The 17,302-nt window shown below is 45.5% G+C and overlaps 2 protein-coding genes and 1 long non-coding RNA gene across 3 annotated transcripts in view; 2 read left to right on the plus strand and 1 right to left on the minus strand.

The window, feature by feature from the left end:
* SLC25A20 (solute carrier family 25 member 20) overlaps nt 1-932 on the plus strand; it is a 29,970-nt gene extending 29,038 nt beyond the window's left edge. Inside the window, exon 9 of the mRNA XM_044253609.1 lies at nt 81-932. Within this exon, the coding sequence (XP_044109544.1) occupies nt 81-143 (63 nt within the window). The 3' untranslated portion in view covers nt 144-932. The remainder of the gene's footprint in view (nt 1-80) is intronic.
* A 1,779-nt stretch (nt 933-2,711) lies between these two features.
* LOC122910667 lies at nt 2,712-6,974 on the minus strand. The gene is made up of 3 exons (XR_006385261.1): nt 6,887-6,974; nt 5,011-5,130; nt 2,712-3,741 (listed from the first exon to the last, which is right to left on the minus strand). It is a non-coding gene; the product is annotated as an uncharacterized LOC122910667 (long non-coding RNA).
* A 159-nt stretch (nt 6,975-7,133) lies between these two features.
* PRKAR2A (protein kinase cAMP-dependent type II regulatory subunit alpha) overlaps nt 7,134-17,302 on the plus strand; it is a 118,674-nt gene continuing 108,505 nt past the window's right edge. The window contains exon 1 of the mRNA XM_044253611.1: nt 7,134-7,621. Coding sequence (XP_044109546.1) covers nt 7,369-7,621 — 253 coding nt within the window. The 5' untranslated portion in view covers nt 7,134-7,368. The remainder of the gene's footprint in view (nt 7,622-17,302) is intronic.

A 17,302-nucleotide genomic window follows, 5' to 3' on the forward strand; every position in this document is an offset into this window, starting at 1 on the left:
TCAGCCAAGCATGGTGCTGGGGTCTTTGTGATAGTCCCAACTTCTGCTAGCTTTTTTTTTTCCTTTTAACCCCTTCTCAGGCCTGTTTCCTTGGCTTTGAAGTTGCCATGAAGTTCCTTAATTGGGCCACTCCCAACTTATGAGGCTGAAGGCTGCTCAAGGCTTCTGGAAGATAGAAGCTATCACAGAGGAGAAGCCGTGGGCAGGACTAGGCAGTCCTGAAGGCAAAGGGAGGGGAATGGTGGGATCAGAACTCTGTACATGGACTTGTTGAGACCATTGCCTTAATGACATCCTCTACCTGGTATAACTTGGTGTGCCATTTTGAAACTTGAATTTACTCATGTCAGTTTAAGGGATCGCAAGAGGATTTGGAGGTGGAGTAAGTAGCTTCTAGACCAGATACCACCTATGGTCAGAGAGCTATCTACTGGTGGACTACAGGCCCTACTACACCCAAAATAATACTCAAGAAAGAGAGAATCTCAGCTTCTCACTAGAGACACTATGCATGTTTTCAACCAGCTGACCAAGAGTTGGTGTTGTCTTCGATCCCTACCCAGGAACACCCACCAGATTTCCAGAGTTATCACTTAATCCTGGCCTGCATATGGGGATGTGGACTTGAAGGCCACATCTCTCTGTCCAAGTAGACTGAGCAAATGTGCCTAGGGGCAGATAGCCTGTTAACAGGTTGAGTTTTTCTTTCTAATGCATGCAAGTAATCAAAGCTAAAAGTACAGTAGCCTAATTTCCCAGGAGTAGATGGAGAGCTTTCCCTCCTACACAGTGAGGAGGGTTTTGAATCAACAGTTCTAGCCTGCTGAGATAAGTGACAAAGCTTGGGGTGTAGGAAAGGCTCTTTTCACACACTCTTTTCTCATGAGAGCGCCCTATTTTAACAGGAAACAATAAATATTGTTTCTAATTTTTGCATTGTGTGAAATTATTTCGATTCTGGGTCACTTCAGCAGGCAGCCTGTGGCTTTGGTGGAGGTTGTCAGGGATCTGGTATCCTTCTTGGTGGCTCCAGGCAGGGGATTTAGGAGGAGGAAGAGGAGGAAGTTTAGGCTAGCCCAGCCTTCCCTGTCCTAGCAGCAACTGCCTGATGGGGAAGTGGGGGAGCTTGATTGCTAACTATTCCCATAGCCCTCAGTACAAGCCTGCAGCCCTTCCTTTCACTCTTTCACCTCTCTGCCCTGAGCTAACAGAGAGTTGATTGTTCTAAAAGCCAGAAGCAATCCTGACTTATCATGAGTTTGGGGGTCACTGTGATCTGATGTCACCAGCCGGGCTTTGTTAATTAGGCTATTGGTGATGCACAGGTACATCCAGAGGAGGTAAGGGAGCCCAGTTAATTTGTCCTTGTCTGGTGGCTGGTGAGGCTACCAGAGCTGGGCTTCTCTGGCATTGTCCCACCTGGCAGTCACACAGTTCTAGTTCTGCTGGTACGTCCCACCTTGCCGCAGCTGCACAGAGACCCTGGGACTTTGGCTTTAATGCCATTACTCTGCATAAGGGGATGAGGGGGAAGGGACCCACCCACCCCCATCTGAGAGTGGGCATGGCCAGCCTGGCAGGAAGCTAAAGATTTGGGGGTTTAAGGAAGGACACTTTATTCCTGGGAAGATATTCTTGGATGACCAGAAAGGAATTATGGTCAAGCAAAAACAACAACAAATAACATTGTTCTGAGATGAAAATTGTGTGCCTTCTGCCTAGGAAGATTAATTCAGTGTTATGCCTGCTCCCTAATGCTGCAGGATGTCTTTATTTAATCTCTCCCTGGTTTGGAGAAGGCCACATAAGTGTTTCTTGAAGCTCTTGGCAGCACCCTGTCCTTGAGATAATCCTGCAACCTCAGCCTTTGCCTGAAAGCCCCTGTGAGTGCATTTGCATTCTAGCCAAATGACAGCCATTCCCATGGCTCAGGATCACTTTTACAGTCCTTGCGTCTGGCTATTTTGCCCTTTGAAACAGCTTCCATTTTAAAATGGAATGTTTCATTTCCTTGGTGTTAGTGGTGATAGATTCTTCTACTCCTTTGGTTGTTGGATAGGTGTTAAGTCAAATAGGGAAGCCCCAGGAGACGTATTTGTGAAGGGAGCAGAGCAGATGGTGAGTAAGTCCCTCCTGGCTGGCACTTCCTTTTTATGATGCACTTTGAAATGCCACCTGTTCCTGATATATCTCTGCTGTCCGTGATGGGGGTGAGGGTGGGGGTAGGGCTGGGGCCTCCTCAACAATTTCTCTGTCACAGGCAGCATTTAGAAGCCAGACAGCAGGTGTTAAAACAACCAGCCGGTGATAACAGCCTCACCCAGGCACAAAGAAGAGTATAACTGGGTCAAAGGTGAGGGGCAGCCAGTGGAATGTTGCAACAAGCCTATTAGAAGCAACAGTAGTGCCATTTTCCTGTTGTAAGGTCATACCATCTCCACCCACAGTTCTTTCTCTATAGTTCTTATGAGGCTGAAGCCCCTGTGCCCTTTCTAACCTTCCCATGGGTTTATTCTTTTTTTTTTTTTTTAAGATTTTTATTTATTTATTTGACAGACAGAGATCACAAGTAGGCAGAGAGGCAGGCATAGAGAGAGAGGGAAGCAGGCTCCCTGCTGAGCAGAGAGCCCAATGCGGGGTTCGATCCCAGGACCCTGGGATCATGACCTGAGCCGAAGGCAGAGGCTTTAACCCACTGAGCCACCCAGGCGCCCCTATTTTTATTACTTTATCTCCATGTAACTCAATGTTTAGTGGGCACGCATTTTTACCCCACTTTTGAATGTGGAAGCCAATGCTCAGACCGGGTAAGCTGATCTGCCAAGATCATTGGAAGATCGATAATAGAGTGCAGATGACAGAGTTATGTCTGGGTGTCCACAGGCCTGAAGAAAGGGTTGTGATGCTATCAGAGGCTGTCCTGGGACTGCTTGGCCCAAGCTCCAGGAGGCATGTCTGCACTACAGGGTCAAAGCTGGGCCACTGGCCTGTGAGTGAGGCCACAGGTAGCAGAGAGTCCCAACAGGTACTGGGAAAGCCCCAGGACCAGGTGTTCCCCGAGGGCTCTCTTTTCTGCTTTCTCTGCTCTGGTGAGCATATAGGCCTGTGGCTCTCCAGCCAGCCTTTCCCTTGCTTCCCAGGGTCTGTTCTTTCCTTGAGGGGTCTCCGAGGCTGACCCAAGGTCCGCTGCAGAAACTGATACTTTCTTGGGACACAGTGTCCTGGGGAGAGGGTGACTCACAGGTGCAGAAACAGGTGGCTGGGAATCAACTCCATCCTGGGGCATGGATGCTTGTTAAAATAGAGCAAACTTCCGGGACCAAAGGCAGTGGCCACATGAGGGAGGCATTATAGAGGCTGAAGGACAGCTTGGGTGATGACAGAGAAAACATAGCCCACTTCACCAAGCCTTTCTGTCCAAGAGGCTCATAAACACTTCTGAGGCAAAAGAGAAACTGATGGTGGTAGATACTAAATGAGCTGGGAAGACTGAACCAGAGGTTCTGGCATGCAGGGGTGGTCAGATCACCAATAGGTTCCAGGAGATAGGTAGGGGAGTGGAATGGCCTAGAGATCCCTTTTGGGCAGAGAAGGGGGAGGTGTTGCTGCTTAGGCTGAGTCCATTCCTCTACTCCCAATATGCAGAGGGTATCAGAGGGAAGAAGGTATATACACTGGGAGGTCTGGGCCAAGAGTAGACTCCCAGAGGAGTCTGGGGGAGTTGGGGTGCTTCTCTTCCTCCTAGAAAGAAAAAAAAATGCTTTAAAATAATAAACCTATCAAGAGTACATGAAATCCACTGTTTCATTGGAAACAATAGTTGGTACCTTATCCATGTTCATTTTCACCAGACCCACTGCTGTCAGGCTAAACATGTGCCCCACCTGTGTTACTGTGATTACTAGTTGTAAACATCTCTGAGAACCGGCCCCATTGTGTTTGCGTCTGCCCGTGGTTGGTGGTGTGGCAGTCTCTGCAAGCTCCGACTGCCTGCTGGGGAGTGACTCCTAGGACTGGTGCTTGGAGCTGAGCACCTGTCAGGCCTCTTCTCTACCGCAGGCTCTATATTTCCCTTGCTTCTGAGGGTCTCTGTTTTTGCCTTGTCCCCCACCATCTCTTACTGGTGGCAGCTGTTTCCTGGTTACCTGCTGTCTGTGGGTTTGGTTGCCATGGTAACCTCTAGTGGTGTAGCTGGACAGGCTTGAATGAAGGCACTCCTAGGAGGGTGAGGGTAGAAGATGTGGGATTCAGGGCCCTGGTATTCTCTTTTGCTCTAAGGCACTCTTCTTTGGACAGCTCAAATGAGCATTCATGAAGGCCTTTGGGACTCCACTTGCAACAGAAGGGCTTCCCAGAGATGGATCCTTGCTATTGGACCAGGTGCTAGGGAGGGAAGCCAGGTAGGGCCTGGAGGCTGGCTGTCTATCCTTACTCTCAGGCTGGTTTGTGAGATAAGGAACAGCTATGGGGTTCCTGCTTTCTGTGGCCCTCATTCCCTCCAGCTCTAAAGATGCCCTTTGAATGCTGTGTTTGCTGGCTGGCTGGCTGGCCAAGCTTTGGGCCAACTGACAGCAAACCAGCCTACTCCTGGCAGAGGCTGATGGGAGTTTCCTTGAAGTGACCTGGAGAACCTGCCTACACCCAGCTCTGTCATCAGAGTAGCCTTCCTCTATCTTATTTTGTAATTGAGGTGAGAGTCCTAACTATACAGGTACCTGTCCCCCTTTAAAACATATAAAACCTGGGGGGCACCTGGGGGCACTTGGGTGGCTCAGTGGGTTAAAGCCTCTGCCTTTGGCTCAGGTCATGATCCCAGAGTCCTGGGATTGAGCCCCGCATCGGGCTCTCTTTTCAGCAGGGAGCCTGCTTCCCTTCCCCTCTCTCTGCCTGCCTCTCTGCCTACTTGTGATCTCTGTCTGTCAAATAAATAAATAAATAATCTAAAAAAAAAAAAAAAAAAACCAACGAAGAATGAGCAAGTAGGGGAGTGGAGTTGTGAATTTGCCTTACCAAAGGGTTGGTTGTAGGATTGTTTGAAGCAGGCAGATCCCCAGGTGTGGTGGTGCAGTGGGAGTGACACACAGTTCTTCTGGGTATGGGCTGATTCCTGGAATACTTGGAAGGCTTGGTCTAAAGAGCAGAGAAGAGGGATGCCTGGGTGGCTCAGTTGGTTAAGCAGCTGCCTTCGGCTCAGGTCATGATCTCAGCGTCCTGGGATCGAGTCCCGCATCGGGCTCCTTGCTCGGCAGGGAGCCTGCTTCTCCCTCTGCCTCTGCCTGCCTCTCTGTCTGCCTGTGCTCGCTCTCTCTCCCTCTCTCTCTGACAAATAAATAAATAAAATCTTTAATAAAAAAAATAAAGAGCAGAGAAGAGTTGATGAGCCCTGCCCCATTAGCTTCTTACTACCCATCCTTAATGAAGTGTTCATAGGCTGATATCAGAAAGCGCACTTTAAAGAAAAGGATCCTAGTTCTGAGATGGGTCAGTAGAGCAGTTTCACTGACTCCGCTTGCTGTGTGGAAGAATTCATTCATTCGATAAACCTTCTCCAACAGTGTGTGATAAGGAATCATCAGGAAACAAATTGGAGGGGCGCCTGCGTGGTTCAGTGGGTTAAAGCCTCTGCCTTTGACTCAGGTCATGATCCCAGAGTCCTGGGATCAAGCCCTGCATCGGGCTCTCTGCTCAGCAGGGAGCCTGCTTCCCCTGCTCTCTCTCTGCCTGCCTCTCTCCCTACTTGTGATCTCTGTCAAATAAATAAATAAATAAATAAATACTAAAAAAAAAAAAAAAAAAAAAAAAAAGGAAACAATTGGACAGTATCCCTGCTCTCACAAAGTAAATTGTGGAAGACTTCCCCCTGGAGTCAAGGAACTTGTCCAGGGAGACACAGCTATTTGGAATCACACGCTTGCCTAGCCTAGAGGGTGGATGGCTTCTGTACCAGCGCGGATCTGTTGCTCCTGTTTCCAGAAACTGAGTTCCTAGCAGCACTGAACTCCTGGGTATGTGCCAAGCCAATATGAGAGGTCTTAGTGCTGATTTTAATTAATACTGGGTAATTACCTGGTGGAGCTTAACCATCCCAAATGCCTTGGAAGTTCCCAAGCCTATATAGCTCATTACTTTCTGTCTGGACCCAGCAAAGAGAGGCAGGATTCTATCCTATGCCCACTGGCCTTTTGTCAGCACTGTGACCCAGAACAATCACCTTTTTCTATTCCCTTCGATCTCGTGTGGGTGAAGGGGGCAACTTGGGAAATAGCCTAGCCTCTCCAGTTCACCAATGCCCCCTCCCTAGGGGCAAAGGATAACAGTGCCTTATGGTCTACTCAACACCATGAAACTGTGGGGCCAGGGTGGAGTGTGGGAAGAGAAAAGGCCTGCAGAATCCTGGTGGGAATGCTTAAGAGGAGAAGAGACACAAAAGTGATTCCTGCTCTGCACCTTACCCCGTGCTCAGCATACATACTCTAACAGGCTTATTTCTCTCATGTGGCTCTCAAATTACTGTATCACTGAAACTCCTACCATCTATCACGCCTTTCCTGTTTGACATATCACAGACCCCCCGCCAGATTTCTGAAGGTCCTACCGTCACGCCACCACTCCACCCTGGGGCCAGGGTGGTCCTGACTTGTTACCAGCCCTTTGCTCTTGCTGCCCTCTCTGTTCAGATGGCTTTCCTCAAGATTTTCCTGTCGTGGGATCCTGTCCAGGTCTCGGAGTCAGCCTGAATGTCACCCCCTAAAGCGCGCCCTCTTGCTCTCCACGACAGCCGGAACCACACTGAAGTTGTAACGTGTGTGCCAGGCGTCGTCTGGCTATCTGGCTCTAGGCTGTGTCCCTGGAGCCTACCAAGTGCTGGCAAAGAGGAGGCTCTTACCGGATGTTGAAACAATATGTGAAAGGTCTTCCCGGCTAAGTGGGAAGCACCGAAGACTCCCAGTAGACCACTCATTCCCGGGACTCGACCCGAGACTGCACAGGACCCGCGGGCGGCCCAGCGGCGCACGCGCACTGGGGGCCGGCGGTCGGCGGGGGCGCGCACGCCCGCGGTCGCGTGCGTCACAACCCGGGCTCCCGCCCCGCCCGTCCCGCCTGCCCGCTCGTCGGTCCCCGCGGCGGCGGCGGCGGCGGCGGCTGCCCAGTGACAGCGGCGGCGGCACCAGGTCGGCCGTAGTAGCTCAGGGTCGTGCGGCCCGGAGACACACACGGGCCGAAGGGCGGCGCGGCGCGAGTAGGGCCAGAGCCGGGTCGCGCGGGAGGAGACCTCGCGGGCGCCGGGCGAAAAGGCCGGCGTGAGGGAGCGCGGAGGCAGTGGCCGCCGGCGGCCCGGACCCGCCTGTCCTCGCGGCCGCCGCCGGCATGAGCCACATCCAGATCCCGCCGGGGCTCACGGAGCTGCTGCAGGGCTACACCGTGGAGGTGCTGCGGCAGCAGCCGCCCGACCTAGTCGACTTCGCGGTGGACTACTTCACCCGCCTGCGCGAGGCCCGCTCGCAGCCCGCCAGCCCGCCCGCCGCCCCTCCTTCCGGCTCCCAGGGTCTGGAGCCCGGCGCTGGCCTGGTCGCCGACGCGAAGGCGGACACCGAGTCGGAGGACGACGAGGACCTGGATGGTAGGCGGCGGGTTGGGCCGGCGTTCGTGGTGGGGGGACGGAGGGGGCGGTGCGGGGGTCTCCAGCGGCGGTCTCGAGGGGCTGCGGGGGCCGACCACACTGGGCCGGGACCTTGGAGCCCGCGAGCGGAGTTTGTCGGGCTTCCCCGAGCCGCGGGCGTGAGTCCCGCGTGCGCCACTTCCCAGCGGAGCTGGGCGGTCCTCAGAGCTCGGGAGCGCACCGAGGGAGTTGTCAGATTCAGCCTGGGAGAAAACGTGCGCCTTCGGCCCGCGTGGTGGCGCGGAGCCCACGGCGGCCTCGCCTCTGCGGGGAAGGGGGACCCTTCGCCGGGATGGTTCCGAAGACTAAGACGTTCGTATCCGCCGACTTGTCTTCGATAACCAGGACAGTAACTTCGCTTGGAAATCACTCAGTTTGTGAAAAGTTATGGTGAAAACTTTAAGCATAGCCAAAAGTAGCGAGCGAAAAGGTGAAAAGAACTATATGTCACCATCCACATTCAACAGTTTAAATAGGTCACAAATGTTTCATCTCTACTTTTTTTCCTTTGCTTTGCTTAAGTTGTTTTTTGTTGTTGTTGTTGTTGTTTTGTTTTTGGGGTTTTTTTTGTATTCACATACAATGTATTATTTGTTTCAGGGGTGAAGGCCTGTGATTCATCAGCCTTACACAATTCCCAGCGCTTACCATAGCACATACCCTCTCTAATGTCCCATCACCCAGCTACCCTATCCCTCCTCCCCGACCCCCCAGCACCCCTCAGTTTGTTTCCTGAGATTAAGAGTTTCTTATGGTTCAGTTCGTCTCCCTCCTCGGTCCCATCTTGTTTCATGCTGAAGTATTTTAAAACAAATCCCAGTCAGGTCATTTCACCTCTGCATAACTGGGCATGGATTTCTTAAAATGTTCTAGGTATTTATTGAAATTTAAAATATTTCTTAAAATATACGTAATATATATTTCAATTTCGCTAAAACGATTGGATCAAATTCGGTGAGGGTAAACAGTAACTATCTTGTTTAGCATGTAGGGTGCAGGAAAAAAAGACAAGTAACACTTTCTATATCTGATTTAGGCAAGGTTGTCAAAGAAAATTCCATTTTCTTTGTTTGCTTCAACATAGGCTTTGTCAGTTTAACAATAGAATTATCCTACGTTTGAACCGCCAAAATTTAACAAAACAATGAAAACAGACACAGAGTTAGAGACTCAGTGTTCTTAGAGCATGGTGGGGGCGGGGCGGGAAATGTAGTTTTGAGTAGAATCCACATTCAGGTGCGTTAGCTGGGAGTTTCTTATCTGTCATTGCTGTTGTCAAGCTTCAGTGTTGTGGACAACTTCCCATAGTTTATTTACCGTCAAGAGTTGAAATGGTTCTGTTTTTCTTTGATATTTTGCACATTAAATTATGAGATTTTTGCCTTAAGCCTAGAAGTCAAATTGTTATTTTCCAGATCTCTTCCAAAGATTTGCTTTGTGGTCTAAGACAAGTGGTTAAACCTCTTTGATTCCAGATTCACTTATCTTTAAAATGGGGACAGTGACAATGATCTGTCAGGGATAAAGTGTCTATAAAAGTTTTACTTCAGGAGTGACTCCTCATTTGTTTCACTGTCATATCTATAAATCACAAAACTGTAACTTGCTTTGTGAAATTTTTATGTACGCATATTAGTCTTTTAGACATTAGTCCCAGATGAGTAAAATGGCATATAGGTTTTGTGTTATGTCTATATTCATTGTCATCTTTGGTATCTTTTTCAAAATTCAGTTGATTTAAATCTTTATAGTTCTATGCTTTATTTTATTGGCATGTAAATATTTGTTGTTTGTATCTCTAACGTGGCTGTGGTACATATAATTATAGAAATCAACACTAGGTGAACTTCTGTTTACAGATAATAGACTAAAAATACATTGCACACAATGAGATACCACTTCACACCCATGAGGATGGCTGTTATGAAAAAAAAAATTGCAGTTATTGGTGAGAAGGTAGAGAATTGGGAGCCCCTGTTCACTGCTGTTGGGAGTGTAAAATGGTCTATATGTGGTGGAAAAATGGTTTGGCAGGTCCTCAAAAAATCAAAGAATTACCATATGATTGAGCAATTTCACTGCTATGTATATATGCCAAAGAATTGAAACTGGGGAGCCAAACGTATAGTTACATGCCAGTGTTCATTGCCGCATTATTCACAGTAGCCAAAAGGTAGAAACAACCCATGTCCCATCAGCAGATGAATGCATAAATAAATTGTCGTATGTATATATACTATGAAATACTATTCATCCTTTAAAAGGAATGAAATTCTAATATATGCTGCAATTTGGGTGAACCATGAACACATTATGCTAATCCAGTATGTCAGACACCAAAAGACAAATATTATATGATTCTGCTTATATGAGGTGCCAAGAATGGGTAAATTTCATAGAGACCGAAAGAAGGATAAAGGTTAGCTGGAGCTGTTAATAGGGTGTTATTGTTTAATGGGTATAGAGTTTCTCTTTGGGATGATAAAGTTCTGAAATTGGATAAGGGTGATGGTTGCATAACACTGTGGATGTACTTAATGCCATGAGTAGTACACTTAAATGGTTAAAATGGTAAGTTTTGGGGCGCCTGGGTGGCTCAGTTGGTTAAGCAAGTACATTCAACTCTGGTCATGATCCCAGAGTCCTGGGATCGAGTCCTACATTGGGCTTCCTGTTCAGAGGGGAGTCTGCTTCTCCCTCTGACCCTCGCCCTTCTCATTCCCTCTCTCACTCTCTCTCTCAAATAAATAAATAAAATCTTAAAAAATGGTAAGTTTTATGTATATTTTATCACAATTTTTAAAAAGTTAAATACATTACATATCCAGTGATTAGGAACATTAGGGTAATAAGCTCACAATACCAAAAATAAGAACTAGGATATATAGAGTTGGATCTGTATGTAGCAAGAGAGATTTTGTTTAGTATGGCTAACCACCAATTCAGTTTATTTTTTTTATTTTTATTTTTTTTTTTTTACCAATTCAGTTTATAAAACTGCTGTTTGAAACACTCAAAGAAGTTATTACCTGTTATTGGTTTGTTTTAATAACAGTGTTTGATGTCAAACAGCACACCAAGTATGAAGTATTATAATGAGTATTTAACTTTTGGGAAAGCCTGAAGACTTCAGAAGTATTAATAAGTTACTGTAACTATCCTCATGAGAACAATAAATTGGCATCCAGACTTGATTTGCTTCTGTACTTACATTTCTTTCTGTGGGTCTTCTAGCATATATATATTTATATATGCATATATATATTTATATATATATATGGCATATAATTCACGTACTATATAACTCACCCTTTTAAAGTGTATAATTCAGTGGTCCCCCCCAGTGGTTTTAGTATATTCACAGATATGAGCAACCATCATTCCAATCAGTTTTAGAACAATCAATTTTCATCACCCGCAAAACAACCTAATACCCTAGCCATGAATGCCAATATCTGCATTGCCCTCTAATGTGCTTTATAGATTTGTCTGTTGTGGACATTTCATATAAATGGAGTCATACAGTATATGGTCTTTGGCTCTTGGCTTTTGCTTAGCATCATATTTTCAAAGTTCATCAGTATTATAGCACATATTAATCTGTTACTCCTTTTTGTTGCTGAATACTAGTCCATTGTATGGATATACCACCTTTGTTTATTTAGTCAACAGTTGATAGACATTTAAGTTCTTTTCACTTTTTAGCTATTATGAATAATTTTGCTGTGAATATTCATGTGTACAAGTTTTCATGTGGATATATGTTTTCGTTTCTCTTTGGTGTATATATGTAGGAGTAGAATTGTTTGACCATGTGGTAACTCCTTGTTTAACTTTTTGAGGAACTGCCAGAATGTTTTCCAAAAGTGGATGCACCATTTTACATTCTAACTTTTTAACATTAAGGATTCTAGGGGCACCTGGGTGGCTCAGTTGGTTAAGCACCTGACTCTTGATTTCAGCTCAGGTCTTGATCTCAGGTTTGTGAGTTCATGCTTTGTGTTGGGCTCCATGCTGGGTATGGAGACTACTTAAAAACAAAACAAAAAGAGCCCTCTCAGTCTACTTATCTGTCTGCGTGCCACTACTACTGTCTTGATTACTATAGGTTTGTAGTAATTTTGGAATCAGTAAGTGTGAGTTCTTCAACATTGTTCTTATTCAAAATTGTTTTGGCTTTTGGGGTTCTTTGAATTTCCATGTGAATTTTAGGATTAGTTTGTCAACATCTACAAGGAGGGCAACTGGGATTTTGACAGAGATTGCCTTAAATTTGTAGATTAATTTGGAGAATAACCATTTTAACATTAAGTCATCTGAGCTATGCATATGGGATGTTTTTCCATTTGTTTAGATCTTCTAAAGAAGATCTTATTAATTAAAGAACAATAATGTTTTGTAGTTTTCAGATACAGGTTTTACACATCTTTTCTTAAATTAATTCCTAAGTAATTAATTCCTTTTGGTGTTATTGTAAATGGAATTGTTTTCTAACTTTCATTTTCAGATGGCTCATTGCAAATATGTAGAAATAGTTAATTTTTAAAAAATATTGATCTTGTATCTTACAGTCTTGCTGAACTTATTAGTTCTAGTAGTTTTTTTAGTGAATTCCTTGGGAATTTTCCCCAGCATTTTGTACTCCACAGTGTATACCACATAACATAGGAGTTGGCCAAACAGCATTAGCAGAACTTTTTTTTGAATTGCTTAATAATAATGGTTCTGCAGTTCCCCTAGTGGCTCTCTCAGCAGAATTTTGACACTGTTGAACCACCCTCCCTCTTGACATTTGTGTCTTCATTCCCCTGGCTTTCCATCCACCACTTGGCCTCGTCTCTGCCCTTTAAATGATAGTTCATGATTTCCAGAATTTAGATTGTTACCTTTTCTTCAGTGAGCAGCTCTCTTCCTGAGCTTTTTTACTTGCCTTGAACCTGGACCTTCAAAATCAAAACTATAGCTTCACAACTTTCTCTGCTGATAGAGATATGTGTTTATGCTCATTTTGCCAGCTGGTCATCTCTCGTTCATCTCTCAAACTCATATGCCAAAAATTGATGTTGTTAGCATACTTGTCACACTGTGTTTCCTCTATGTTTTAAAGCAATAAACCTAGGAATCAGTCTTTCTCTGTGTCTCTCACTCACTCATAGTATTCTCTGGGCTCTCTCATCTTGTCCTTCCCCCCTGTTCCTGTCTTAGGAATGGCTTTTATGGTAAGCATCTGTAGGCCTCCCACTCATATCTCCTCCACACCATCACTAAAGTCACCCTTCTTCCACACCTCCTTTTTAAATTGTAGTAAAATATACATAATGTAAAATTAACCATTTTAACTTTTTAAAAAATTTTATTTATTTGGCAGAGATTACAAGTAGGCAGAGAGGCAGGCAGAGAGAAAGGGGGAAGCAGGCTCCCTGCTGAGCAGAGAGCCTGACTCGGGGCTCGATCCCAGGACCCTGAGATCATGACTTGAGCCTAAGGCAGAGGATTTAATCCACTGAGCCATCCAGGTGCCCCATTTTAACTTTTTTTTTTTTAAAGATTTTATTTTTAAGTAATCCCTATACCCAGTGAGGGCTCGAACTTTACAACCTTGAGATCAAGAGTTGTGTGCTCCACAAATGATGTCCCCCATTTTAACTATTAAGTATACAATTCGGTGGCATTAAATACATTCACAATACAACCACTTTGCTTTCTTTCTTTTCCTTTTTTCTTAAATAAGCTCTATGCCCAGCATGGGACTTGAACTCACGACCCCAAGATCAAGAATCAATATGAATTTCGTGATCAGTTTTTCCATTTCTGTAAGAAAACCTGTTTTCTTAAATTTTATCATCAGAGTGTTGATTGTGAATGTATACAACTACAACTGACTTTTGTGTGTTGATCTTATACCCTGCAACCTCTGGATTCTTTAGGGTTTTCTGTATATAGGATCCTGTAATAATCTGTGAATAGTTTTATTTGTTCCTTTTCAATCTGATTGCCTTTTTATTTCTTTTTCTTCCCTGATTGCGGTGGCTAGGACTTCCAGTACTATCCTGAATAGAGTTGTCTAAAGTGGGCATCCTTGTGGCACCTGGGTGGCTCAGTTGGTTAAGCGTCTGCCTTTGGCTCAGGCCATGATCCTGGAGTCTTGGGATCCAGCCGCCCATCAGGCTCCCTGCTCAGCTGGGAGTCTGCTTCTTCCTCTCCCTCTGCTTCTCCCCACCCTGCTCATGGGCATGCTCTCTCTCTCTCTATATATATATATATGTCTCAAATAAATAAAATATTGATCTCATGACCCGAGCCAAAGGCAGAAGCTTAACCAACTGAACCACCAACCACCCAGGTGCCCTGAGGAAATTCCCATTAATTCCTAGTTGTTGAGTGATTTTATCATGATAGGTTGTTGAGTTTTGTCAAATGCTTTTTTGTACATCAATTGAAATGATCATGTGGCTTTCCCCCTTCATTTATTTTTTATTTTTAATTTTTTAAAAAAAATATTATTTTTATTTATTTGACAGAGAGAGAGATCACAAGTAAGCAGAGAGACAGGCAGAGAGAGGAGGAAGCAGGCTCCCCGCTGAGCAGAGAGCCCCATGTGGGGCTTGATCCTAGGACCCTGAGATCATGATCCGAGGCGAAGGCAGAGGCTTAACCCACTGAGCTACCTAGGCGCCCCTCCCCTTCATTTTTTAAATGTGATGTATTACACTGATTGATTTTGTGTGTTGAGTTACCCTTGCATTCTTGGGATAAATCCCATTCGGTCATGGTGTAAGGTATAATCCTTTTGATATGTTGCTGGATGTATTTTGCTGGTATTTTGTTGTCATAATGATTTTTTGCTGCAGTTTGTAAATCAAGTGAATATATTATACTCTACTTCATTATTCTCCTTTCAGGTTGCCTGCAGTTGTTTGCTTGTATGAACTTATTTTATGTATAGGGTTTTTTTTTAAACAATTGATAATTTATTTTTTCTTAAGATTTTATTTATTTGAGAGGGAGAGAGTGAGTGAGAGAGCACAAGCACGGGGAGCTGCAGAGGAAAGGGAAAAGCAGGCTCCCCACTGAGCAGGGAGCCTGACCCAGGACCCTGGCATCATGACCTGAACCGAAGGCATACATTTAGCCAACTGAGCAACCCAGGCACCCCAGCAATTGATAATTTATGAAGGTAGTTAATTTAAGTATCTGCAGTGGTGACTTCAACCTTGATTCCTGGCTCTGCTGACGGAAGGAATCTGTTTAACAATCCCAGGACTGTGTGAGCCAGTGAGTTGCATACGGGTCCTCATCTGAGAAAGATCCCAAGTCTTACTACCTTCACCACAAGGAGTTTGTTTGTTTGTTTTGATGTTTTTAGAGGGAGGTAGGGGCAGACAGAATCTTAAGTAGACTGTATGCCCCATGTGGAGCCCAACATGGGGCTTGATCTCACAACCCTGAGATCATGACCTGAGCCTAGACCAAGACCTGGATGCTTAACTAGCTGAGCCACCCAGGTGCCCCAAGGAGTTTTCTAAGTAGTGATTCTCAAGTCTTGTTAGGCACCTGAACTGGTCCTTCTATTTTGAGATTCTTTTCCTTTGTTCCTCTCATCGGATCAGCATACACCTTCTTCACAGATTTTATGTTGCGGCTGGTTACAGTAATTGTAGTTTGGTGAATCGCCACCTCTGGTTCAGGGGTGACATTCTGTTACATTTAAGAGCCATGGATGCAATTCAGCTTCCTGACGGAATTGTTCCTCAGGGAGAGCCAGTACTGGGAGTCAGGAGTAGGAGCCGGCACCCCAGGCTCCACTGCTGCTGTGACCATGTCTTCCTCAAAGAGTACACAAGCCTTTTTAACATTTTTGGCTTGATCTCCTAGCATATATTGCTAGAAATAGAACTATTAGGTGAAAATGTACTTTTATTTGTTATTTATTAAGTACTGTATGGTCATATGCTTTTTTTTTTTAAGATTTTATTTATTCCACAGAGAGAGATCACAAGTAGGCAGAGAGGCAGGCAGAGAGAGAGAGAGAGGAGGAAGCAGGCTCCCTGCTAAGCAGAGAGCCCGATGCGGGACTCGATCCCAGGACTCCGAGATCATGACCTGAGCCGAAGGCAGTGGCTTAACCCACTGAGCCACCCAGGCGCCCTGGTCATATGCTTTTTAGAAGGATTGTGCTGATCACCACATGCAGTCACCAGCAACATGTGTGAATACAAAGTTTGCAGTACATTTGGTAACACGGGTATTAAAATTCTTCTAAAAGTACTAATTTTTGGAAATTTTTTTCTCAATGTTTTTTTTTAAGATTTTTTTTTTTTTTTTATCAGAGAGAGGTGGAGAGAGAGCGAGCACAGGCAGACAGAATGGCAGGCAGAGGCAGAGGGAGAAGCAGGCTCCCCACTGAGCAAGGAGCCCGATGTGGGACTCGATCCCAGGACGCTGGGATCATGACCTGAGCCGAAGGCAGCTGCTTAACCAACTGAGCCACCCAGGTGTCCCTCAATGTTTTTTTTTTAAAGATTTAATTTATTTATTTGACAGACAGAGATCACAAGTAGGCAGAGAGGCAGGCAGAGAGAGGAAGGGAAGCAGGCCCCCTGCTGAGCAGAGAGCCCGATGCGGGACTCGATCCCAGGACCCTGAGATCATGACCTGAGCTGAAGGCAGCGGCTTAACCCACTGAGCCACCCAGGCGCCCTTTTCTCAATGTTTTAATTTCAATTTTATTCATTTTAGGAAGGTTGAACCTTTATCTTATCTCTGGTCACATTCAATGTCGGGTTGTATACTTGAGATATGTATTTTGATTTAGTTGATAAGGATTATTGACTTCTTGCTTTTGGAAGGAGAGGGAGAGAGGAAAGTCAGGGTTTACTCCTCACACTCCATCTGGGTTGAACCTAGTATTATTCTTGGCATACTACAGGGATGATGCTGTTACTAAAGATACTAGGTAGAGGAATGCTGTTGTTTCTCTGTTCACAACACTCTAACACGACCTGGAGTTAATGCAGATCGCACAGGTTAAGGGCTGAGTCGTGCAAGATGGGACCCTACTTCAGAGGCTAATCACAAGTCCCAGCGTCCTGTACTTCTAGCTGAGCCTCTGTAAATTGGGGGCTTCCACAACCTTCTCCTGGACTTCGATAATTTGCTAGAGTGGCTCACACAACTTAGGAAAGTACTTCACTTACTGTTAAACCATTTTTACCATAAAGGATACAATCAGGAACAACCAAATGGAAGAGATGCCTAGGGTAGGGTATATGGGAAGGGGCCTGTGCCCCTCTGAGCATAGGATCCTCCCAGCATCTCAGTGTGTTCAGCTTGGAAGCTCTGAACCCATTTATTTTAGAGTTTTTCTGGAAGTTCTATTATGTAGGCACAATTGATTAAATCATTGGTTATTGGTGATGAGCTCAATTCCCAGCTCTTCTCCCCTCCCTGGAGGTCAAGGGGCTGAAAGTTCCACTCACCTGGTTGGTTCCTCTGGTAACCAGCCCCCATCCTCCTTATTAGCTTCAACTTCGGCTGTGGTTGATAGGGGCTTATTAGGAATAACAAGACACTCCTCTCGGCCACTCAGGAAATTCCAAGGGTTTTAGGAGCTCTGTGCCAGGAACCAGGGCCAGAGACCAA

The sequence above is a fragment of the Neovison vison genome, chromosome 6 (assembly GCF_020171115.1).
Source record: "Neovison vison isolate M4711 chromosome 6, ASM_NN_V1, whole genome shotgun sequence".
NCBI lineage: Eukaryota > Metazoa > Chordata > Mammalia > Carnivora > Mustelidae > Neogale > Neogale vison.